This window comes from Candidozyma duobushaemuli (assembly GCF_002926085.2).
Source record: "Candidozyma duobushaemuli strain B09383 chromosome Unknown B_B09383, whole genome shotgun sequence".
Lineage (NCBI taxonomy): Eukaryota > Fungi > Ascomycota > Pichiomycetes > Serinales > Metschnikowiaceae > Candidozyma > Candidozyma duobushaemuli.
Window position 1 is genome coordinate 308,075 of NW_020289895.1, and position 24,117 is coordinate 332,191.

Consider the following 24,117-nt stretch of genomic DNA (forward strand, 5'->3'; position numbering starts at 1 on the left):
CCGCTGCTTTTTTCAATTAGCCTCATCGTGGGCCGCGCGGATCTCGTAATTAGCGGACTGCTGTCTGGTCTAGCGCGGAACGGGAAAAGCTCGTTTCGGCCCTTAGCCCTCCAAAATTAAAATTCAAAGAAACAAAAACTCAATCAGTCCAAAACAAAAGGTTCAAAAACCTCTATGCCAATCGGCTCAATTTCCCATGTCCCGTGCTCCCCTTGTGCGTTCCACCCTCACCCTCAGCTCAACCCGCTCGACAGTGGGGCACAATGAACCAAGAAAACCGTGCGGGTACACTGCCCTGACTCGCTCGATCTGAGACCCGGCTCCACGGGGAATCTCTCGAATTTATACCAATTTTCTCATGGAAACCGGCAAATTGCCTCATGACCTGGAAAACCCCCCGCTGGGCCGAACGTCCCAAACCCCGTCGGCATGGAATTGACCCTCCTACTCGGAATCTACTCCGAATGTAATGTGCCTGCATGCGGCGCCCCGCAGACCACTTCTGTGGGGTCAAGCCGCCTGGTATAAATACGTCCCGAGCCCCTCGAAAATGGCTCTCCATCCACAAATGCCCGAGTCCACTCTTATGGAATCCCAGAAGGCCCAGCAGCCACCCCAAGGCTTCATCGAAAGAGCCCACCACACCCCCACTTGGCCTCGCTCGACGAGTACCACAAGTTGTACCGCCAGTCTGTCGAGGACCCAAACGCTTTCTTCGGCGAACAGGCCAGAAAACTCTTGCTGTGGTCCCGCCCCTTTGACCACACCCGTTACCCCCACGACAAAAAGAATGACTTTGTCGACGGCGACTTGCCTGCGTGGTTTGTCGGTGGCCAGTTGAACGCGTGCTACAATGCCGTGGACCGTTGGGCCATTGAGCAGCCAGACAAGGCCGCCATCATCTACGAAGGCGACGAGCCCGACACGGGCTACACCATCACCTACGGCGAGTTGCTCAAGCAGGTGTCCAAGTTGGCCCAGTGCTTGGTGCGCTTGGGCGTCAAGAAGGGCGACACCGTCGCGGTCTACATGCCCATGGTGCCTGAGGCTGTGGTCACTCTTTTGGCCATTATCCGTATTGGTGCCGTCCACTCGGTTGTTTTCGCTGGTTTCTCCTCCACCTCCCTCAAGGACAGAATCGTCAATGCCAACTCCAAGCTTGTCATCACCGCCGACGAGTCCAAGCGTGGTGGAAAGACCATCGAGACAAAGAAGATTGTCGACGATGCCCTCAAAGACTTGCCCGATGTGAGGAACGTGCTTGTTTTCAAGCGTACTGGCTCCAGTCACGTTCCTTTCCACCCCCAAGAGACTTGTGGTGGCACGAGGAGCTCTCCAAGTACGGCAACTACTTCCCTCCTGTGCCATGTGACTCTGAGGACCCATTGTTCTTGTTGTACACCTCCGGCTCTACTGGTAAGCCCAAAGGTGTTCAGCACAATGTCGCTGGTTACTTGTTGGGTGCTGCCTTGACCGCCAAGTACACTTTCGACTTGCACAAAGATGACATTCTCTTCACCGCTGGTGACATTGGCTGGATCACAGGCCACACCTACGTGGTCTACGGTCCCTTGCTCAATGGTGCCACTACTGTTGTCTTTGAAGGTACTCCAGCCTACCCTGACTTCTCCCGCTACTGGCAGGTGGTTGACAAGTGCAAGGTCACCCAATTCTACGTGGCTCCCACCGCGTTGCGTTTGTTGAAGAGGGCTGGTACCTCTTTCGTCGAGAAGTACAAGTTGGACACCATCAGAGTCTTGGGTACCGTTGGTGAGCCTATCGCTGCCGAGGTCTGGCACTGGTACAATGACAACGTTGGCCGTGGAAAGGCTCACATTGTGGACACCTACTGGCAGACTGAGTCTGGCTCTCACTTGTTGACCCCAATGGCCGGTGTCACCCCAACCAAACCTGGCTCGGCCTCCTTGCCTTCTTTCGGTGTCACCGCTCACATCTTGGACCCCATCACCGGTGAGGAATTGAAGGAGAACGGTGTCGAGGGTGTCTTGGCTATCAAGGATGCTTGGCCATCCATTGCCAGAGGTATCTACAACGATTATGCTCGTTTCGTGGACACCTACTTCTCCTCGTACAAGGGCTACTACTTCACTGGTGACGGTGCTGCTCGTGACAAGGACGGTTTCTTCTGGATCTTGGGCCGTGTTGATGATGTTGTCAACGTCTCTGGTCACAGATTGTCCACTGCCGAGATCGAGGCTGCGCTCATTGAGCACCACATGGTGGCCGAGAGTGCTGTTGTGGGATACGCTGACGACTTGACTGGTCAGGCTGTTGCTGCTTACGTTTCCTTGAAGTCGACTTTCAGACCTGAGGACAAGGAGACTGTGGACAACGTCAAGAAGGAATTGATCTTGACGGTGAGAAAGGAGATTGGTCCCTTCGCTGCCCCAAGTTGATCTTGTTGGTGGATGACTTGCCCAAGACGCGTTCTGGTAAGCTCATGAGAAGAATCTTGCGTAAGGTGTTGGCTGGCGAGGAGGACCAGTTGGGCGATATCTCGACCTTGTCGAACCCTGGTGTTGTTTCTCAGATCATTGAAATTGTGAAGCAGTCCAGAAGATAAACTTGCTTACAGATAGGATTATGACGGCTTAACGTGCTATATATTATTATTAGATTATTGTTGCCATGCTAGATATGTGCGGAAACAATTTCTCTCGATTAATACAGAAAAGACCTATACGGCTGTAGTATAGATCCGATGCGATAATAAATAAGGCGAAGGTAGGTACCTTCCATATGGCGGGTCTGTGTACCCTGAGTCTGCAGACTTGGCGAATCATGCCCACCACAGGCCTGATTTGGATTTTGATGATCCTTCAGAAACCTAAAAAGATAAACCAGAAGAACTCACTTCGCCTCCTCATGCCTCTCAAGACTTTGAAGAAGCGAGGCGGCCGTGGGCTTCTCAGCGACTACATGCGTGCAGATGCCCTTTGATGTTAGGTAGTCCTCGGTGGTTGGACCTATGCTGGCAATCCGTGCTGCAGGGAGTTTCTTGTCCAGGAGGTGCTCAACTATACCTTCCGTTCCTTGCGGACTGAAGAAAACGATCCAATCAACAGGAGCACTGCAGCGGTCCAAAAAGTCAGCCACAATGCCGCTCTTATTTTCGGTTTTGTAGATCACCTCCTCCACCACGTTCACTCCATGACTTTTCAACTTCACAGGAATCACGTCCTTGCGTATCCTGCCGGTGAAGAACACAATACGTTGACTGTGCTGCTCGGGGGCTAGATCCTGTAGGATAATATCTGCTAGAATTGCCCCGTTTCCAGCTTGTGAGCCTCCTCGAACATCACCAAACCCGTTGGCTCTTAAGATCTCTTCCGTAGCTGGTCCAACTGTATAGCCGGTTTTGGCTCGAATCCTTTGGGCAGTTTCTGTACTTGTCTTCGAGATCTCTCCAAGGCAAAGATGGAACACTTCAACTGCTCTTTGGGAGGTTATGATGAAGCGATCTGTTTCTTCTAGAAAGGTGCTGCTGCATAGATACTGTGTTGTTTCCTCCACACTGACCGGACCGTGATTTAGAAGGGGCACAAATTCTGGACTATGATTCGTGCAAAACGCCTCATGGTACGTGTCCACCGGGGTTGTTTTGTTTTTTAGAAAAAGCACCCGCATCTAGTAGTTGTTAGTTGGTAATGCGGTGAAATCTACTGGCTGCGCGATCATCAACCATTACTTATTATCATATACACGCCATTACCCTAAGGCGTCCTAATGCCCTGTCGGCCTACCCTTTGAGGGCCCCTGCGGCCTTGCGAGCCTCTTTTCTGAATACCCTTGTGATGTGCTCGTTGCCAACCATAAAGTTGCCGAGCGTGTCACGGCCCATGTCCTTGAACTTCTCCACGAATCCAATTGGCTGGCCGGTAAGCCTCACGTACAAAAACAACCCAATGATGAAAACGAGAATCGGCACCCAGAAGAACAACAACATCTTGTCACTTTCCACCGTCTTACGCGGGTGGTTGATGTACGAGATCACCATGTCTTCTGACGAGTCTGATGTGAGTCCCGCATCTTCCTCTGTTGCCAGACGCTTGCGTGTGGCCAGCGAGCCTTCCATGCTCTGCAGACCATTAAGCTGCCTTTCCTGTTGTGTCTTTGGCTTTTCTCCGACGTTCAGGTGTCCGAAGGGGAAGAGATCATCGTATGAGGGGAGCTCTGCATCGCTGTTATCGCTGTGGAAAACAGCGTTCTTCATCTTCTGCCACAAGCCCTTTCTCTGTGGTCTGTCTGGGCCCTCGACTGGGCCATCCTCGTCATGTGCATCGTCGCTTTCATCGTCGCTGCTCTCGTAATCCTGGTAGTCATCGTCGTAATCGTCCTCGTCGTGAAGACCACTTTGGTATTGTCTGCGGAATGGTTCACGGCCGTGGTCCGAGAAACTATCTTCAGAATCGAGCTCCGAATCGGCAAAATCGGAAGAATCACCGCCATATCCGTCAGGAGAATTAGGCCTTGTAGTTTCGTAGGCATTGTCGGTGACCTCGGCATCCCTTGTCTCTTGGCCATCTTCAGCGGACGATTCCATCACCATCTTCGAAATATGCTTTCCGTAGTCAATCATGAACAACGAGTTCAATGAGTCTACGCTGTATGATTTTGTCAACTCTTCCTCGACCTCTCTGCCTGAGTTGTTCACACTGCTCACCTCGTCTGACATGTAACTCTCCGCTTCAAGTTTACTGAACACATCCAACACGTTGATATCACTGTAGTCCTTCAAGAACTTATCGTTGGCCAATTTGAGGTTCCAGTTGGACTTGCACTCAATAAATACCCTCATCAAGTCACGAGAGCCACACATTGACGCAAAGAACAAGGGCGTAAGACCCTGGTTGTCCTTAATATCAATCTTGCAGCCGTGAGTGATGAGAAACTTGATCAAATGCGTATAGTTCTTGAGAGTAGCAAGGTGCAACAAGGATTGACCCTGGTTGTTGCACAACTGCCAGTTGGGAATGATGATGGGGCAATTTGGCAAGTCAACCAAAGAGAGGAAGTTAATCAAAATCTCTTCAGTAGAGAGCTCGGACTTCACAAGCTGCTCCACAGCCTTGTGAGCATTGTCGTACCATTCCTTACTGGCCTGGTTCATTCCTGACACGTTTGTCTGTTGAGGAGGAGTGCCACTGTTACTGCCAGACTGAGAGTCGGAGCCAACAATACGCTTCGCAATGTTTTTGGCATCCTCCAACTTTCCGTTCATTTTCAAACCAACGATTTGCAACGCAAGCTCAATGAGCTGGCGGTCGGTGTCGTCAGTGTATGTGAATATCAGCTGCTGATTAACGGGAATGACATGCTCTAGACTTTCGAAGCTCACCAAGACTTGTCCTGGCTGAGCCGCAGGAGGAAGGTATGTCACCATTGTGCTGTCAGACCAGCAGTGCGTGGCCAAGGAATTTTTAGAACCGAACTTAACGTTCAATCCAGGACGGAAGTTGAAACCCAAAAGAGTGACCTCTATACCTCCTCTGATGGGTCCTTGAGCAGGAATGATCTTTTGAATCATAGGGTAATTGTTATTTTGTTGTGCCATGCCAAACAGCTGTTGCAGACGCTGCCTTGGAATAGGCAGGGCTTGGACCAGCTGTGTGAATGAGCCAGGCACAGAATTCTTGTTCACCAAAGATAGACTGTTTTTTGGGTTCATATTATGGATTGATGTGTTTGTATCACTGTTACTGAGAGGCGATAAGCCTGTCGAGCCGTTGTACATTGGATTGGCTGATGTGTTGCCACTGTCGTCAAACGACATCTTCTTTCTCTTCGTTCCTCTGTGTCCGGATAGGGTATCAGTGTTGGTATCCGTGTTGACAAGAGCTTCTGAGTTTGAGTCGTCAATAGAGTTGGGCGAAAGAGGGTGCAAGGTTCCGTCATTGTTGTCGCCAACCGAATCCTCCGATTTGATTCTGGGCTTTGATGGCTCCTTTGACGCAGATTGGTTTTTCTTTCTGTCCATGATCATGATAGGGTTCAGCAAATGCTTGGCCACAACCTCACCCAAATAATTTTTCACGACAAATAGAAGCTTAAAGCCGTCTTGCTCCTTGTGATGTCTGCAGTAACAAACAATTCTAACGGAGAAATGCAAGCTCTTGCTTGGATCATCTATTAGTCCCGATGGTGGTGCAAAACTGACCATCTCCTTGGAGTTGTAAATGATGGCTTTCTTGATCATATCCTCGTCGCTCCACATATTGGGAAGAGACTTGCTTGCGGACGTCGGAGAGTCAGAAATTCCGTTATCAACACCGCCCGTTTTCGATCTCGATGCTCTCTTCTGCTCCCTCTTGATGCAGCGCTTGCAAATGTTGCAAGAAGTCTTGCCGTCGGAGGTCATGACGTAAGTTTCCATATAGAGCATGTTCTCTTTAAGGAAATCAGGCAACGTGTCGGCGCTTGACAGCAAACAGTGTTTTGTTTTAGACACTAAATCTTGTGGAATGCGAACCAAAGTTTCTTTGGGAGCCGGGCTGAAAGCGAAGCGTAACTTGATCTGGGTTTCCACTCTAGAGTATGTGGGAAGGTCCTCAACATCAAGCTTATATGGGAGGGCATTCATTGCGGCAGGGGAGAAATCCAAGTAGGAAGGGTCCTCGAGTTCCAAGGAGTCAGGACACACCTTTTGCATTGGGTTACCAAACTTCACTTTCGAGACTTCCTTACGGACCTGTTCGTAAACAGAAAGAGCCAGGTCGTCGGAAGAGTGCTTCTCTGGGGTATTATTCGCAAAAGAGTCTCTCTCGAAGTTCTCATGGGACAGGTATAGGTAGTTGTGGCCTTGTTCGGGCTCTACTTTTGCAGCTTCCTCAAGCATGTCATCTTCGGGCTTGAATTTCTGGAACATCACGTCAAAATCAGGATGGTAGGGACTTTGCATACCGCTGTTCACTGGAGAGGCGGAGTTCACGGAGTCAAACACTCTCTGGTCTAGGAATTCACTAAGAATGTCTTGATCATCCTGGTCCTGGTGAAGAAGAATATTGTGGTCTACGACCATGTCGTCAGCGAAGGCCATGTTGAATCGGACCTGCTGGAAGGATGAATTTTCGGGGAGATCTGGGGAAAATAAAAACTGCTGTTGACGGTGGTCTGTCTTTTTTGCTGGCCGTTATGGATCTCCTCTTCGCTGGATATGGGTCTGGTTTACGGGTCTAACGCGAACCTTATAGCCTCTTCTCAGAATAGGGGATTCACTTGTGGCCACGGTAGCGGCGGTGGCGGTACGGAGGTGTGATTGCCTAATTACGAGGTGGTGTACGGGTCTTGATGTGGTCTCGCCGCAGTTGACAAGCTTCTCGGTGCTTCTATGTTGTTGTGTGTGACTAGATTGCAGTATGGCGGTACCTGGGGAAGCGTTTTGTTGGGTACCATGTTGGGGCGCGCAAGAGGACATCCGTACACCGCGTAAAAGATAGATCTTGATCACGTGACGGTCTCCTCCCACGCAGGTGCGCCTAAATTTGGCTAGAGAAATGTAGGCGGACCACATTTACGGTGTGGTGCACGGGTGTGGTGCTTAACTCCTACAAAGAGGGTGCCAACCACGACAATGGCATTCATATGACTTCGATATAAAGAATGTGATCTCGGCTCCAGCGGAATTGATTTCCGAAAAAATAACTATTCGAATTCAAAAGGCACCTTTTTCCAGCTTTCCGAAACAGTTATCCAGGTTCATCGCCAAGGCTGCCATTGTTGGAGAGAAGGTGGGCCGAGCAGATATCAAGGTTTGTCCTGTGATCTGGCTTATGCAGATTTAGATGTCTTTTGTTGGATGCAAATCGAGGCTGATTTAACTTTTGGTTACCCTCGGCGTTTCTTACGCCACAGGGGTGAATGGCTGCAAAAAACCCAACAACAGGCCAAGTGAGAAGGAGCGATTTCTCTAGCCACTTCATGAACCACGTGTCTTTGCGATTTTGGAAATTGGATATAGAAAGTCTAAAGAGCTTTTACTGATCAATTGGTGAAAATAGATGTTAGGGGGACCCTTGGACCTTGGACCCCGATGGTTCACGGGTGTGAAGAGGACTACGAGAAATCCGAGCTCGTCAAGCAAAAGACTTGGGCAGTGAATGTTCATATTTTCGTCAAGAAAGGCCTTCACCAGATTCTTTCAAGATAAATGCTGTGGAGTTGCCTTCAGTACGGTTCCGTGGACATGGAAGTATATATGCAGTACCAACACCAACAACTTCCCAAGTACAGCAACTAGCGACCTGTCAGAAAGCCAGAACCAGCTCATTCCTCAGATACCTCGAAGAATCGACGCCATCCACCGACCAGCTCAACGAAATAGCCGTCGTGTGGCCTCTACCGTAAATCACGTGCCTACTATCACGTGCCCGCGGTATATCTTCAACGTTCTCCATCGTCGTCAAACACATCCCATGCCCAAAAATACCCTTTACGTTACAGGGTTCACCAAAGAATCCAAGGCGGCCGACTTGGCGCCCGACTTCGAGAAGTACGTTCCATGCTAGTTCCGGCACAGATCCCCTCCCCTCCTTCCCCATTCCATCCTCTGAATCCATCCAGGCCTCCACCTCTCCAGCCTCCATGAGTCTCTCGCTTTCTTCTTTATTTGTCCGGTTACCCATCCATCCCAATCCAGAAACTAACATCCAGATATGGCGAGCTCGTCCGGCTCGATATTCCTCCCCCAGAACAGACGACGGTGAAAAGTATGCCTTCGTGGAATACAAGACCGAAGAAGATTGTGAGAAGGCTCTAGAGCTCGATGGCAAACCTTTGCCTTACGCCAAACAAGACGGTTTGGTTGTCCAGATGGCCCGTTCAGATCCCTATTCCGCCAGAAGAGGTCTGTTTAGAGGATCCAGAGGTTTCAGAGGTGGCCGTGGAGGTTACGGAAGAGGCGGATACCCTAGAGGAGGATACGCCACACCCCCTTATGGGGCTCCATACCCGCCCCACGCGGCGGTAGAGGTGGCTATGGCTATGGCTATGGCTACGAAAGGGGCGGATACGGCTACCCTGCCCCACATCCCTATCCACCTCCAAGAGGAGGCCGTGATCCATACTACGATGGTTACGGCTACGGTAGAGAGCCTTATGGCTACAGAGACAGGCGGTACGACGGTCCTGGTGACGAAAGAGATTCGTACAGAGACAGAGCAGACAGATACGTGGGTGACCGTGGAGGAAGAGATCGTGATTTCGAGACTAGGGATGAGGACCGCAGCCGAGACGCTGCTGGTCCCGATTCGCATGAACCGAATGGAAACGACGAGTATTCTCGTGGCCGTTACTCGAGGTCAGCTTCTCCTCAGAGGGAAAGGTCTCGCTCCCGTTCTCCCAGCCGCTAAACAAAAGTGCATAACGATGCCCGCTTAATAAATAGAATGTAAGGAAGGAAAGGCACTGGAGTAGTTTGTAGGCCAATTGAGCATCTGGTAATGGGAAATTCTTGGGTTTTATAATGGCATTGAGCCAGCATTTGGCACGCTGCCTCTAAAGATGGCATTTGTTACCGAGCTACGAATTGAAATATAGCAAATACGCTTCAGCCTCCCTAGGTGGCATTGGGTTTTTCAAGACCGATAAATATATCATCCAATCAGATATCTCGTCGTTACTCATTAATAAATATGTACATCTCAGAGTCCATTGCCCGATTCAGCTGTTTCGCTACAGCTCTAGAGGGCATTCATGGTGAAAGTGCCAATATGATGTGGCTCAATGCCTCTACCCGCCAGACCAGCAAGGTAAGCACCTCCACCTACACCTCCCATGAACTTGTTGGAGGCATAGCGATTGGTGTTTCTTGTTCTTGTTTCCTGGAGCGTCAAAAACACCGTAGAAATCACCAAGCTGTCGTGATCGAGACTCGAGGCAAGTGAGAGATCAGCGTGAGGGTCCATGTTAGTATTGTCCTGGTACAATTCAACCTTGCCTGTTTCTGAGTATCGTTTTGGGAACAACGGGGAGTCGTCCATGTATGCACATGAGTCGAGGAAGCGACCAAAAGGTGGCATCTTGTTGAGAATGTAGGTTCTGATAGATGTTCTTGATAAGGGACCATCATCGTCAGCTAAAATGGGGTTCTTGGGATGGGGAACAGGGTTGGGGAAGTCTTCAGGCAGGATATTGTCTGTGAGGTCGATAGTAGAGCCGGACTTGGCGGCGTTCTGGCTCAGCTTGTCTATAATATTGTCGCAAAGCGAGTTTTGGCGAGGCCCAAGCACAAGCAACTTCATTTCGGGGTTGTAGCTCATGAGGTATGGATTTGTGAGACAGGTTCCCAGGATCCGGAAACGGGTGTCTCGGTAGTTGAAATCTGCAAATGGCCGGTGGTTGTTCTGGAAAACCAACAACTTCAGAGGGGGAAGACCTTCAGGAGTGAAGTAGAAGATGAAGCGGCGGTAGAGGGAGTAGTTTTTGACCTGAACAGTGCAGAAGACGTACAGTTCGTAATTCTCGTCCTCGTCGTCTTTTTCTGTGCCTTTGGGACGAAGCGGAATCTGGCGATACCGACGGAACACCATATACGGCACCTTTTTGCGGAACGAGGACATGTAGGGGCTGATGATTTTGAAAATGGGCAAGCCGTCACCCCGGAGTTTATGGTCAACGGGTATAATGTGCTGTCGTTGGTCCACCACAGAGCCCTTTCTCGTAAGCAGGGCCATGTTTTCCTCTGACGGCGGCTTCCCTCTCACTTTTTTGATATTGCCCTCGGCATCGTAGACAATAAAAGTGTTTTTGTTGAGCTTTTTCTGGTTGGCCCGCAAGTAGCGGAACTTTTCAAACGCCCGCATGTCTGCAAACAAGTAGGTGGTACCCTTGATGAACTCTCTCAGCACCACCAAGCTGCGCTTCAAGTTCCAGGCATCCGGGGGCCGGCCCAAGATGCAATTTCCCAGCTCCAGTTCCAGAATCATCGTTTCATCGTCATCCAAAGTCGCTGTGGGACTGAGGTCCTCAGCTCTAGCCCTCTGTTCGTCTAGTGCCTGAGCCCTGAGCCTGTTCATCACGTACGGAAGATACTCGGTGTAATTCTCCATATACGTTTCCTGGAGGTCCCAGCGGTGGGACTTGGGCTGTGCTAGAGTTTCTGTCTCGGAAAGCGCCACGGACTCCTCGTCCAAGAAGTCATCTGGTTCGTGGGGTTCTGTGGCGGCGTTGTTGATGGAATGGAGAATTTCCACCTCATTGGGGGCTGGAAGGCTGAGGCGTCGCTGAAACGGCCTGACGTCATCCAGCGAGGTCAGGTTGGACCGCAGCTTTCTCCGGAAGATGCGTTTCATGTAGTTGGTGATAATTGCGAATGATAGCCTGGATGCAGAAGTGTTGATAAGCGATGAGGTGATAGGGGAGGCAAGGGAGGAAAAGTGTTGTGATTTTTGAATTTTATGTGAAATTGGTTTGGCGGCAGGGAAGAAATGGTGGTGCTGCTGGCAGTCCGAAAGCGGAAGTGGAAGTTTATTTGGGGTGGTTCGAGGACTCTTTGGGTGCAAATTGGGCCATTGTGGGTTGGTGCGGTGAGGCGGAACGGTGGATTTCTCCGTGATTTGCGAAGGAAATGTTGGATTTAACAGGAACAGGGTTTTGGAGAATTTGGGGTTTGGGAATTTCAGGAATTCGATGGAGAGGTTTACTTTGAAGTGGAGGCGTGGTGGTGTTTGAGCGATAGGGACAGGTGCAGAGAACAATGGCCCACTGGAGTTTTTCACTTTTATTTTTTTTTTTTTTATTTTTTTTTTTTTTCCTTCTTTTTTTTCAAGTCCAATTTAGCAGCATTGATAAGCTTCTGGCGTCATTTGTGGAGCTCAATGAATCAAACTGGTGTTTTTGGCGTGGTACATGTTTGGGTAATGGAGGCCCAGCTTAGGAGTAGAATCTATGTCACATTAACTTGTTAAAAAATGACTTCAGGATTTCAGTTTCCCAAAAGCTGAAACCAGGGCTATTTTAAAGGCTTTCTTGACGGGTGCCCATACCTATCTTTTGTCACCTTTATCTATTCGATCTTCGGTATCAAGAAATTAACTCGTAGAGATAGCAAAAATCCATTTTCTAAGTAAACTCTCAGGTACAACATTGCAAATTGTGAGAGAAATATTTCCTTTCCAACTACAAACATCAAAAGACATTAATCGATTCCAACACCTCGTATCTAACACTGTGCCTGTGCACGGAGAACTAAACAAATCTATAGAACAAACCCCAATCAAGGGGTAATCCCGTCTATGGAAAGTGGCCGATTCTAGGACCAAAGTAGCCATCGGGAGCCTGGGTGGTGACATTGAGTCTTCTTCCACCGTTGTAGTCAAGCGTGCTCAAATTGACATCGTTACCCCACCAGCTGATGTCTTTAGAGTGGTACTGGACGGCAAAGAAGATGATAATAGAGCTGAAGGCAATCCCACCGCCAATTCCGCCAGCGAGAAGATAGTTGTACTTCTCCCACCAGGCAGTCTTTGTCTTTCTGAGATAGTACATGAACACAACAGCCAAAATCATTCCGGGCGTCAGGTAAGACAAGTTGTATGGAGCGTAGATCATCATGCCAACGGTGAACACAATAGGGTGGAAGTACTTACCAAACACAGTTCTTCCGTAGTATCTCTTGAGTGCCCAACAAGGGAAGGCAAGAAGGAAGCCGATCAAGAAGCACCACTGGAAAATAGGATAAAGACCTCCAAACACCTTCTTGGGTCCAATTACACCCCAAATAACAGAAGCAGAGTAGTATGTGGTGGAACCAGGACAGGTGAATCTCTGGGGCTGGTGAGGAGTACACATGTCTTCGACAGAGTTGAACACAAGGTTGAGTGTCCCCACGGCAACAAAACTGTTGACGATGACGGAAATCATCTGAACTCTGAAAAGCGCTCTTGGAGCGATTCTCCAGTAGTGTGCCTGTTTCTGGTTCGTGATGTAGTTCTCAGCTTGGGAGTCAAGATTGGTACCCAAGGTCTTGACGTAGTTCAAGGCGGTACCGTTACCTGGAAGAGCGTAGCCAATGATCATCTCGAGAAGAACGTTGATGGACATACTGGTACCGGTGGCAGCGTAAACCACAACGAAAGGCATCAAGAAGACAAAGTTCAAGGCCAACGCGAAGAAGATGGTCCACACTGGGGTCTGCAAGTCGTAGACTTCGACGGTGATGATGGCAAATACCAAACAGATGAGCAAAATAATAGTAAACCACCACTCAGGCACCTCCGGGTACTTTTTCATGGAAACACTGAACGGATCGGTAAAGCCCTCGTAGGTGGACCGCTTCTTCCTGAAGTTGAACGCCTTCACCAAGCCGACCATGGCAAACTTCAACTGCTGGAAGTTGGTCAACAACACATAAAAAAAGTTCAAGGGGTACAATGCAAGGAAAGTGCCGTACACAATCAAGTTGGCTGCACTGTAGAATGGAGGTCCAACCTTCTCGTACTTCTCCTGGTCAAGCTTGTTGTTCTCGTTCAAAACAGCCGTAACCAGGTAGACCTTACCCTTGTTGGTAAAGATACGGTTGGAGTTGATGGGCAAGAAACCGGTCCACTTGTAGTTCTTCCACCAGAGAGCAGCGATCAAGCAAAGACCAAGAACAGAGCCCATATAGGCATTCAAATGGGCAAAAAATGGGGTAATAAAACAGCCTGTGCCGATGATGTTCCAGTCAAAACTGGTCCATGGGTTGAGCCCCAAACCAGTGTAGGAGCCGGTGATGGCAGCAACGTTGAAGTTGTCTGGAGCAGCCCAGGAGATCCAGTTAAAGTAGGAAAGACCGGTGAACAAGTAGTCGGGGACCCAGAAGTAGACAAAGGAGCAGGCGAACACAATCAAGAAAAAGGAGTATCTGGAGATCTTCCAGCCGTTGATGTTCTCCTTCTTTTCTGGTTTGGTTAAGGCCTTGTTCACCGCAAGGGTAGGAAGAAGCGTAGGCCAGACGGCAGTGACTGGGTAGACGACAAACTTGCGGAAAATACCTGCCAATCCGAAACCCATAAAGTTGGAAGAAAGAACAAGAAGAATCTGGCCGCCCACAGTGAACTTGGGGTTGTTGTAGAACATCTCCAACTTCTGAAGCACAATAAAATGGCCCGCATAGACACTGCCTCCACTGACACTGTAGAACAAGGTTGCAAGCATCTGCTCCTTGTGACTCCAGGGACCAGGATTGAGGGCAAATTTCCATCTCCAGATTTTGATGGTTTTCTCTGGAAGCACCTTGGACAAGAACATGCCGCATGGGTATACGAAAAGTTGAACCACAGAGGTACCCAACCCGATACCGGGCTGTCTTTCACTGAAGTACTGGCCGATAAACGTACCGAGAATAACCCAAATTAAGCCAAGCACGTACACTCTGAACGTTTCACAAGGTGTTTCTGGATCATCATATGGATCAGTGACAGCTCTGACTTCTGGGTATGGAGACCAGAAAGCAATCATGCCGGCCTCGGTTCTGACCTGCAAATCCCAGTCGAAAATGTCGTTCCATTTGCCGGTTTCTTCAGACTCGACAGAACGCTCTGTGACGATAGCTTCCCTTTTCTCCGCCATCTCCTTCTTCTCATTGACCAGGCCTTTGCTCAGAGACTCCGAATCCACACCCGTTTTGTAGTTCGATAAGGCCTCCACAAAATCGTAGTACTCCATGGTGATGTTTACGTCTCCGTCGTGCTCCAGCAAGAACTCCTTAAGGATTTGCTCGGCTTCGTGGATGTCCAAACTCTGGATCTTCTCAATCATGAAAGCACCAGAAGGAGGCAAGTCATCAAAAGACTCGAGGTTGTCCTGCTCCATTCTCTTAAGAATGTAAAGCTTCTGCTCCAAGCTAAGCTCCTCCAGGATCTCTGCCACGCCATACTGGTGGGAGCTGACATCCTCCAAGTTGACCTGGAAGGTGTTGACGTCGTGCCTGTCGGTGCCACTGGTGATACTGGTCACGCTTGTGATGTGGTTGATTTTTTCCGACATTGGTGGGTCGATGAAGAAAACGGACGGGGTTCTCTGGCCGTATTTATACTTTATGTGTGGACTGCTGGACCGGTATCGCTATGGCTGCAAAATCGACAAGGCGAGCGCCGGCACGGCTATCAAACCACCTTGCATATCGCTTATCAAGTGACATGGCAAAACCTGCCGAAATCCGGGCAAATCCACAGATGGGTGTACTAGACCTAGCTCCGTTATTTTTGAAGGTCGCTCTTTTTCATGACTGGTGTTTCTGTGACTTTCGCTTCCGAACGGTGGCCCGTAAATCGCTGTCCTACTCCCAGCGGCTTGTAAGCCACAGCAAAGCCCTTTGGGGATCCATGGCTCCAGGGAATTGTAGCTCCGCCGTGCATTGCAAGGCGGCCTGGTACTTTAAGCCGAGGTGCCATTTCTCGGACCTTACGGCAGCCAATCCGAAGAGGCCTAAATAAATCACCTGGCGGATTCAGAAGTGTATTCATTTCTACAATTTAAATTTAAAAAGTTTAGAAATGGCCCCTGGAAAACAACGATAGACTGCGGTTGTGGATCTCACCGGAATAGTAGTACTTTCCCCAGGGTGACTTAGCCCGCTTGGCGTGTGATCCACGGCAAGTCCGGTCGCCAAAGTGGCGGACCTGCTCTCGATAAGCTCTGGTTCCCTTGTTCCACACATGTGGCACCAGATGTGGCACCAGATCTTTTGACAGCTTTCTGTTTTCGTTGCATTCGTTTTCTTCTAACATATTGATGGTATTTTTTTTTACAAAAGAGGACCCCAAAGGAGGACCCTCGAGCCGATTTTGCCTCAATGATTGCCAAAGTGATAACGATCATCTTGGTGCCACACAGAACTGTGACGTTGCACCCTCTGTCAAACAGGTTGAATGCCACGCAGCCAAGACTTTTGGCGGTCTTGGCACCACTTCAAATTCATGAATTCATGTCATAAAGAACGCCAATTGCATGTTTAGCCCTCTGTACTTTTGGATGGAATTGCAACACCGCGAGCATTAAGCAGAAAAGATAAGGGTTGAAAGTCAGCTTCTTGTTCAACAGATGTCGTCTAAAAGAAAAGAACACTCATTGGTATTTTATCAGCATCTTGCAGAACTGAATTACTGTCCATAAGCTCCTTCGGTGTAGACCTGCCAAATCCTCTGACAGCTTATCAGGACCCTGCAGACGCTCTTTATTCACAACACCAGCAGTGCCGCGAATAGAGATAAGGCTCCAGGGGAGCTACCTTGTATTGAAGAATTACACAACCAAAACTTACAACTCTGTGGAAACATAATCTAGAGTGCCCCCAAAATTTAATTGTGGAGATAAGGCCACCGTAGGGATCGCGTGTCCGAAAGTAGAAAAGCGCAACACCGAGCCGTACAAGAGTAAGCCTTTGTGCATATCAACATGTCATTTCTTCCTCCGGCTTAACACATGTAGTTGCCCAAGGGGTTGAAGAAATCACCAGCCATGTGTACGGCAACCTTCTAATTTTTTGACGTCTTATCTGTTCACTGGTACATGATGAGTGGATGGTAGTAGAAGGCTCTGTGCTGCGAATAGCTGAAACTTGATAACCTGGGTTGTCCATACTCTTCTTTTTCAGTCGAATTTGACATTAAGTTTGATGTAACCTGGAGAAAACCTCGAAATGTCCTTGGTGTAGCCCTCACCTTTCCATAGGCCTTGTGGGATATCAGGATAGAAGATTTCGTTTCGTTGCAAGTCTACGCCAATATTTCACTCAGGTAAACTTGCAATCGGAGAATTTTGCGAGAACAGAAGATGCTAAAAATCCGTTTCTGGATGCCTACCCTTGGAAACTTTGTTGACTTTAATACATCTTTACTTCAAATCATTCATCCTAAAATTGGAAAAAAATCAGCACAGTATCCTCATTATTTTCGGGCTCAATCTGACTTCACACGGTGTGGGAAGGTCAATTGTAATAATCATACAAAAGAGTAAATTGCCGGCAGCCATCTGGACAACGCAAACCATGTTCCTCTTTCTCGGTCCTTCTTCATTTCTCAACAATGACTACACCTCCAATTTACTAACATAGTTTAAAAAGCATTGATATAAATAGCGTGAAAAGGGCAACCCAAGACCTCTCGTCGTATCGTTTACAAAAACCTAAGACCACATAACAACTCAGCCAGCTGCTCCAAGGAACCAATGGGTACCTACTCTCGCTGCTATCACAAGCAAAATCTTCAGATCAGTTTCTTTGCTTTCGAGTGTTCTGGTGAAATTGAAGCCAAAACGAGCCTAGCACCAGTTCCCGCGATGAATGCTCCACCTACTTGCCATATGGTAAAACGAGAGCGACTCAGTGGATGGTCACTATCGACAAAAGATCCAGGCAACCTCGAATACGATGCGGCGGCAACATAGGCAAACAAGTAGGATACGAAGAACTACAAAGCGGGGAATTTCATTTTGGTGGAAAAGGTGTGAGTATTGTGATTGGGGTTAGACGGTTCTTTATGTATTGCAAGCGCCACAACTGATGCGGTGCAATTTATTGCCAAGCTTCAAGTAAACTCGCTGATAAGAGAAAATGCAATTGATGCTATTCAAATAAATACAAGCCTGCGTCGCCTAGTATACTTGGCGCCTTCTACTGGAGGGTTCCATAAATTACAATAGCACGAGCTGCAGACCCACGTAATAGATGTGAGACCTCACAAAACACCCCCTAAAACCATTGCTCTGCATGAGATGGAACACAGTTGGTATGTTCACAATGTTTCAAATTTAGACTGATTTTGGTGGGCACAAGCACCATTATAGGGCTAACTTAATACCACTATTTACCCCAAACACCGTGCCAAGAGCTTATGCATTTTGACCCCTATCGTCATTTTCCTCTCCGGCAGCTCAAGCCCTGCCAACCTCAGAATAAGCAGGTAGTTCTTCCTCTTTTGCCTCTCCTCCCTGGTCTGGTCCAGCAGCTCCAGGCGGTTGCAAAATCAGAGTTTCAAGTGGTGGGTTTGGTGGTGGGTGGTATTCAATAGAAGAGGCTCCGTCGACCCGGTTCGGAAGAAACACGATGGGAGCAGTACAGACCAATTCTGCCAGGTTCGGGCTCTCGTCCGTGGTGGATACCGACATGCTGATTCTGAGCTGGTAGTCCACCAGAATGTTTGGGGCTGCAAACGACTGGAAGTCCGAGTGTAGGATAAAAGAGGTCATTTCCGGTGGTATCTCAAGCATGAAAGCCTTGCCCGTTTCGAAGTAAACAGAGTAGTCCTGTTTGACCTTTCTCACCAAATCCTGACTCCAATACTCGACCTCCTCGAAGTCTGAGATCTCGAACTCGTTCTGAAATGACTGCTTACCGACGAGATTCTCGCGAGCTTGAACCTTGGGCTCTATACCTTGGTAATACACCAAGTGGACCAAGGATACAGCAATTTTCTTGACTTTGAGATTCGACAAGGGCGCTGATGGTACGTTCTTCTTCCCGTCTCCACCAATCAACATTCGCTGAAGCGCTTCTGACGAAAATGCAGTGAAGAGCTTGAGGCTGACAATATCTGCAAGGTTGTCGCCCTGGTGCAAAACCCGGCCAGTAGTTCCTTGTGGATACGCAACGGTGTTGCTCTGCTTGAACTCCACCATGAGCTCCAAGGGGATTTTGACGCTTCTGGAGGTGAACACTCTTCTCAAGAAGCTTCGTCCCTCGCTTCTTTTGCTCTTTTCAATGTCAAACTTGAGCCTTGCGTTTCCGGTGCTGTTGTTGGCGATGAATGAAGAGTTGTTTGTCGAAACGCCTTGTGAGCTCATCAAGGGCCCGAACGAGAACATCACGGAGTCTAGACGGGGTGAGAAACGGAGCTGTTGTCTGTCAAAAACGTCCGATTTGAACCAGCCTTTGCGGTCCGCCCTAGCATCGACATTATACTGCACAATTGCATAATCGTCACTGGCCTGGGTCATATTGAAAGAAGGCGGAAGGGATACCGTTACAGGGCCCATGTTTTGAGTGCCTCTACGAGGCAAATTGGGACCGTACAAGAACGAGTTACCCACGTACGAAGAGCTGACGTCAAAGTGTGACATTGCTTTTGCCTCGACCGTTCCGTTTGGAAAGGCAAGTTCAAATGGATAGTTGTACTTGCCCTCAGCCAAGGTGTACTCCTCAGCTTGACCGTGCTGCTGGAGATTAGGCGGGGGAAAGACCTTTGTGGAGAATCCAAATAGATTGAAACCAATTGAGTTGCTCACCTTCCGCTGCTCGTACCTTTTCGTGAAAGCATTATACTGGGTGACGTATTTGTAGTTGGCAGACTTACACTGGCCAGATAGCAGCACGGTGATGTCACGAACTGTCATGGACTTGTGCACCTCGAGGGCGACATTACCCCGCACGGTGTCGCCAGGGTGGAACTGTCGATTTGGATTTTCTAGTTGTATCTGGAATTGGTAGGAACGGGCCATGTTTGAAAAATACACATGGGGTTGAGTGGCTCTTTATACGCATGAACGGCTGCATAGTTTAGCGTGTGCAGGCTGTGCATTGTCATGGACCATGCCTAAAAGTGGGCGTGAGAGATTTCGCGATAGGACATAATCATGACGCGAGGCTTAGTAGGCAAGATGACGTTGACAGGATGATTTACGATTTGGTGAAGGTGGGTGTAGATGGAGATTGTGAAGGCGGTCTGTGGAAGTTAAGATCCGTGACTTTTGACATTTAAGTATAGTGGTTTGAGTTTAAGGTGCATTGACGGGGGTTCTTTGGTGGACTGCAAAGTGGCTGCAAAATTGAGTTCTTTGAGCATAATGATAAAGAACGTACCATGCATACAGCTTTTTGTTTATATTCTGGAAGCTGATAAGATGGTTTTTTCTCTATGTAAATTTCAATAGGGTTTCCATTTAATCAGATGAATCTAACAAAAAATATCAATGATGATTAGTGATGCTTATGTGACAGAGGGCTATCCACAGCACGCCAGCATTTATACCGTTGGGTACTGCCTCAAACTCCAAGCTACAACCTGCTAGTTCAATGAATTAATTTTCGTATTTTATCTCATGTCTCATGGGAAATGACCGATTCTGGGCCCGAAGTACCCATCGGGAGCGTCAGTCGTAACATTAAGTCTGGATGGGCGCATGGCATCAATACCATTGTCGTTTACCGTATTGCCCCACCATTCGATATTTTTAGCATGGTACTGGACGGCAAAGAAAATGATGATACTGCTAAAGGCAACACCAGCATCCATGCCTCCAGAGAGAATATAGTTGTACTTCTCCCACCAGGCGGTCTTCCTCTTTCTGATCAAGTACATGAAGACGAACGAGAGGATCATGCCTGGAGCGTAGTAGCTCAAGTTGTAAGGAGCATACTGAAGGAAACCGAAAACAATGACAACCGGGTGCACGTACTTGCCAATGACGGTCTTTCTGCCCCACTTTCTGAGCGCCCAGCATGGGAAAGCGAGCAAGAAGCCAATCAAGAAACACCATTGCAAAACAGGGTAAAGATGGCCGAAAACCTTCTTGGGTCCAATGACACCCCACAAGACAGATGCAGAGTAGAAAGTAGTGGTGTTAGGACAGGAGAATTTTTGACGCTGGCCACTGGTACAGTAGTCCTCAATGGTGTCGATGGCAAGGTTAAGAACACCCACAGAGACGAAACTGTAGATGATACTGGAGATCATCTGGACGCGGAACAAGGCTCTTGGTGGGATTCTCAAGTAGTGCGCCTGTTTCTGGTTGGTGATATAGTTTTCAGCCTGTGAATCAATGTTGGTACCCAAGGTCTTGACGAAGTTCAAGGCGGTACCGTTACCTGGAAGAGCGTAACCAATGATCAACTCAAGCAACACATTAATGGAAACGGCTGTACCCGTGGTGGAGTAGACCACGCAGAAGGGCAACAAGAAAACAAAGTTCATACCCAAAGCGAAGAAAATGGTCCACACCGGGGTGTTCAATGGGTAGGCCTTGACACATACAATGGCAAACACCACACTGATGAGCAAGATGATCAAGAAGCACCATTCGGGCACCTCCTTGTATTTCGTCATGGATCTCGAGAACGGATCGTTGAAACCGTCGTAGGCGGAGGTCTTCTTCTTGAAGTTCATCGACTTGATCATGGATTTAATGGCGAACCAGAGTCTCTTGTAGTCAGTGAGGAGAACGTACACCACGTTCAATGGGTACACTGCAAAAAAGGCACCGTACACAACAAGATTGGCAGCAGAATAGAATGGAGGACCGACTTCCTCATACTTAGCCTGGTCAAGTGTACCCTTTTCCAGCAACACACTTTGCACTTGATAGATCTCACCCTTGTTGGTGAAAATCTGGTTGGAGTTGATGGGCAAGTAGGCAGTCCATTTGTAATTGGTCCACCACAAGCCAATAATGACAAAGAAACCAATGATCATTCCACAGAAGTTGTTCAACTGAGCAAAGAAGGGAATAGCCAAAGGCGAGTTCATGCTCATGATGTTCCAGTCGAAAGTCGAGATGGGGTTGAGGCCCAAGCCCGACGACATTCCGGTGATGGTGGCCAAGTTGAGGTTGTTAGGGGCAATCCAGGTGATCCAGTTGAATGAAGAAAGCGCCGTGAAGAGGTAGTCTGGCACCCAGAACCACAAGAAGGAAAATGCAAAGACGGCGAAGAAAAAGCTGTATCTGGAAATGGTCCAGCCGTGGATTTTCTCCTTTTTTTCGGGTTGAATCAAGGCCTTGTTAAGGGCAAGTGTGGGCAAGATGGTAGGCCAGATGGAATGGACTGGGTAGATGACGAATTTTCTAAAGATACCGGCGAGACCGAAACCCATGAAGTTGGAGGCGAGCACCAAGAGGATCTGGTAGCCAAAGTCGACAAACTTCTGACCATAAAAGATGTCTAACTTTTGAAGTGTAATGAAAGAACTGGCATATACAGCAGCACCACTCACACTGTAGCAAAGCGTGGCAAGCAACTGCTCCTTGTGGGACCAGGGTCCGGGTTGAGTTCGATGCTCCATTTCCAGATTTTGATGGTTTTCTTGGGCACCACGGCCTCAAGGAACTTGCCGCATGGATAGAGGAAAAGCTGCACAACCAGGGACCGTAAACTGATACTGGGCATTCTGTTGTAGAAGTACTCGTTAATGACAGAGCCAATGGCGACCCAGATCATGCCCAAGAAATAGACTCTCCATGTTTCACACGGAGTGGAGGCATCGTCGTATGGATCTGTAACGGAACGAACCTCAGGGTAAGGCGACCAGTAGGCAATAAGACCGGCCTCTGTTTTCGCCTGCAATTCCCAGTCAAAGACCGTTTTGAAGTCCATGGACTCGAGCGACGAAAGCGAGACCAGCTCATTGACAGCAGTGTGTTCCTTGTCGCTGTGCTCTTTTTCCAACTCTGAAAAGCCCATGGTCTTGACGTGGCCCCGAGCAGCGTTGCGGGGCGATTTTTCCACAAGAAGCTCGACAAAGTCGATTTCCTCGTTGGGGATGTTGAGGTCTGTGTCGTGGTCCTCCAAGAACTGCTTCAAGATCTCCTCGGCCTCGGCAATGTCCAAGGTCTGGATTTTCTCGATCATGAAAGCCGCCGTTGGGGGCAAGTCGTCGAACGTGGTGAGGTGACCAAACTCAAGGCGCCTCAAAATATAGAATTTCTGGTCCAGCGTAAGACCACCGGCGACATCGCCTAGAGAAAGCGGGTTGGAGGTGATGGCATTGAGATCAAGCTCGTGGTCTGCGGCGTCGAGCCTGTTTCCTGCGCTGGTGACGCTGGTGATGGGATTGACTTTTTCTGCCATGGATGGGCCGCCAAAAAATATGGGGCGACCTTTGTGGTATTTATACGAACTCGTTGACTCACGAGCTCTGGGGCCATTCCATGTTGCAGCACGCAACTCGCATGCACCAGGTGACGCGCATAACCGAGCTGTGAGGGCACCTATCTGCGACGAGCTCGTGAGTGGAGGATCGAAAAAAATAGAAAAAAAAAAAAGACTGTTGGTCGACGGTGCCTTAGCTGAATATGCCTTAGCTGAATATTGGCAAAATCCCACGTTCATCCATAAAACATCCATCCCTTTATCGCTCCATCGCTCTCTACAAATCAAAAGCCTCTGACTGGCTTCCACTGCCGCCTGTCGATCCCAGCCACGGCACAATGCCGTACAGACAGCCTTCCACACGTACGGCAATGAGCCGCATATACCCGCTTATCTATCTGAGCGGCAGGAATGTGGAGATGGTGAAAGCCAGGGTACTACCACCCGCCAAGGCTGGGTGCTGGTTTGACAGGTGTCAAGGGTTCAGCGTTCGCTTGGCAGGCGGCATGGTACTTTAGGTTTTCTTCTAGGTTTTTTTTTTCTGGTTTTTATCGCAGTCGCAGTCTCCAAAACTCCCTGGTTAGTGGCCTTGACGATCCCGGTACCGGCGAGGTGGATGCGGCGTTTATCAATTTCATGACAGCCTATGGCCATCTTTTTTGGCGCTGCCACGCGGCTATGTCGGTTTCTGTGGGGAAGCGCATTCAACTGGACAGAATCAGTTAGATGGGATGGGGTAGACCGGTTCTGGGGACGTGCGGCTCATGGCGTGTTTTAGGCTTTGGCCATTCGCTTCCATGGCTTGGGAGGAGACATTTTGGCTGCAACTGCGACAAACAGCCGGGGTGCCTGGGAGGTTTTCAGTCGTAGGCAGTGGGGAATGGAATTAGTCTGTGGGGTGATAGAATGGATTTGCAGAATTTGGTTGGAAGGGGGGAGGTGCCACAAAGTCTTGAGTGATACAATGGATGATCTGAACAAAGAGTCTGGGGAACGCAACTCCGTTGACAAAGTCTGGGGAACGCAAATTCGTGGTTTGACCTCGAAAACACCCATTGTTCCGTTCACGCCGCATGCTGCCTCGGCACGTCGGTAGCAAAAGTGCCGGTACTTGTGGGTTTCGTTAACGAGTTTGGCGTTGGCTTCGTATCGGGCTTGGCTCGTGGATGTTTCTTACGCGGCTAAATGTCATGAAATCCGGATTTTCTGATTTTTCGTGTTTTCACGAACTTGCCTAAATGACCGGTTTACTGAATATAGGGCTTCGTTGTATCTGCGATATGTGGTAGGCTGACCTTGAATCACGGGTCGAGCTGCCG

At 48.8% G+C, this 24,117-nt stretch overlaps 7 protein-coding genes across 7 annotated transcripts; 2 read left to right on the forward strand and 5 right to left on the reverse strand. All coding sequences in view use genetic code 12, as the record gives it.

Annotated features, from left to right (window-relative positions):
- Positions 1-568: 568 nt before the first annotated feature.
- On the forward strand, positions 569-2,584 carry ACS1 (acetate--CoA ligase 1; the record flags this gene model as incomplete). The annotated part of the gene is made up of 4 exons (XM_025480188.1): positions 569-576; positions 621-1,285; positions 1,312-2,378; positions 2,414-2,584. 4 exons carry the CDS (start codon positions 569-571, stop codon positions 2,582-2,584), a joined length of 1,911 nt encoding a protein of 636 aa, XP_025334488.1.
- Positions 2,585-2,871: 287 nt separating this feature from the next.
- Positions 2,872-7,057, reverse strand: CXQ87_001655 (uncharacterized protein; the record flags this gene model as incomplete). Its single annotated transcript, XM_025480189.1, has 2 exons — positions 2,872-3,457; positions 3,765-7,057. The coding sequence occupies 2 exons, from the start codon at positions 7,055-7,057 to the stop codon at positions 2,872-2,874; spliced, it is 3,879 nt and encodes a 1,292-aa protein (XP_025334489.1).
- A 1,375-nt stretch (positions 7,058-8,432) lies between these two features.
- SLR1 (Slr1p) lies at positions 8,433-9,368 on the forward strand (the record flags this gene model as incomplete). Its single annotated transcript, XM_025480190.1, has 3 exons — positions 8,433-8,509; positions 8,709-8,905; positions 8,989-9,368. The coding sequence occupies 3 exons, from the start codon at positions 8,433-8,435 to the stop codon at positions 9,366-9,368; spliced, it is 654 nt and encodes a 217-aa protein (XP_025334490.1).
- A 330-nt stretch (positions 9,369-9,698) lies between these two features.
- CXQ87_001657 (uncharacterized protein) lies at positions 9,699-11,309 on the reverse strand (the record flags this gene model as incomplete). Its single annotated transcript, XM_025480191.1, has 1 exon — positions 9,699-11,309. The coding sequence occupies one exon, from the start codon at positions 11,307-11,309 to the stop codon at positions 9,699-9,701; it is 1,611 nt and encodes a 536-aa protein (XP_025334491.1).
- A 940-nt stretch (positions 11,310-12,249) lies between these two features.
- On the reverse strand, positions 12,250-14,985 carry CXQ87_001658 (OPT family small oligopeptide transporter; the record flags this gene model as incomplete). Its single annotated transcript, XM_025480192.1, has 1 exon — positions 12,250-14,985. One exon carries the CDS (start codon positions 14,983-14,985, stop codon positions 12,250-12,252), a length of 2,736 nt encoding a protein of 911 aa, XP_025334492.1.
- Positions 14,986-17,871: 2,886 nt separating this feature from the next.
- On the reverse strand, positions 17,872-19,434 carry CXQ87_001659 (uncharacterized protein; the record flags this gene model as incomplete). Its single annotated transcript, XM_025480193.1, has 1 exon — positions 17,872-19,434. One exon carries the CDS (start codon positions 19,432-19,434, stop codon positions 17,872-17,874), a length of 1,563 nt encoding a protein of 520 aa, XP_025334493.1.
- A 605-nt stretch (positions 19,435-20,039) lies between these two features.
- CXQ87_001660 (OPT family small oligopeptide transporter) lies at positions 20,040-22,777 on the reverse strand (the record flags this gene model as incomplete). The annotated part of the gene is made up of 2 exons (XM_025480194.1): positions 20,040-21,953; positions 22,022-22,777. The coding sequence occupies 2 exons, from the start codon at positions 22,775-22,777 to the stop codon at positions 20,040-20,042; spliced, it is 2,670 nt and encodes an 889-aa protein (XP_025334494.1).
- Between the last annotated feature and the right edge of the window lie 1,340 nt (positions 22,778-24,117).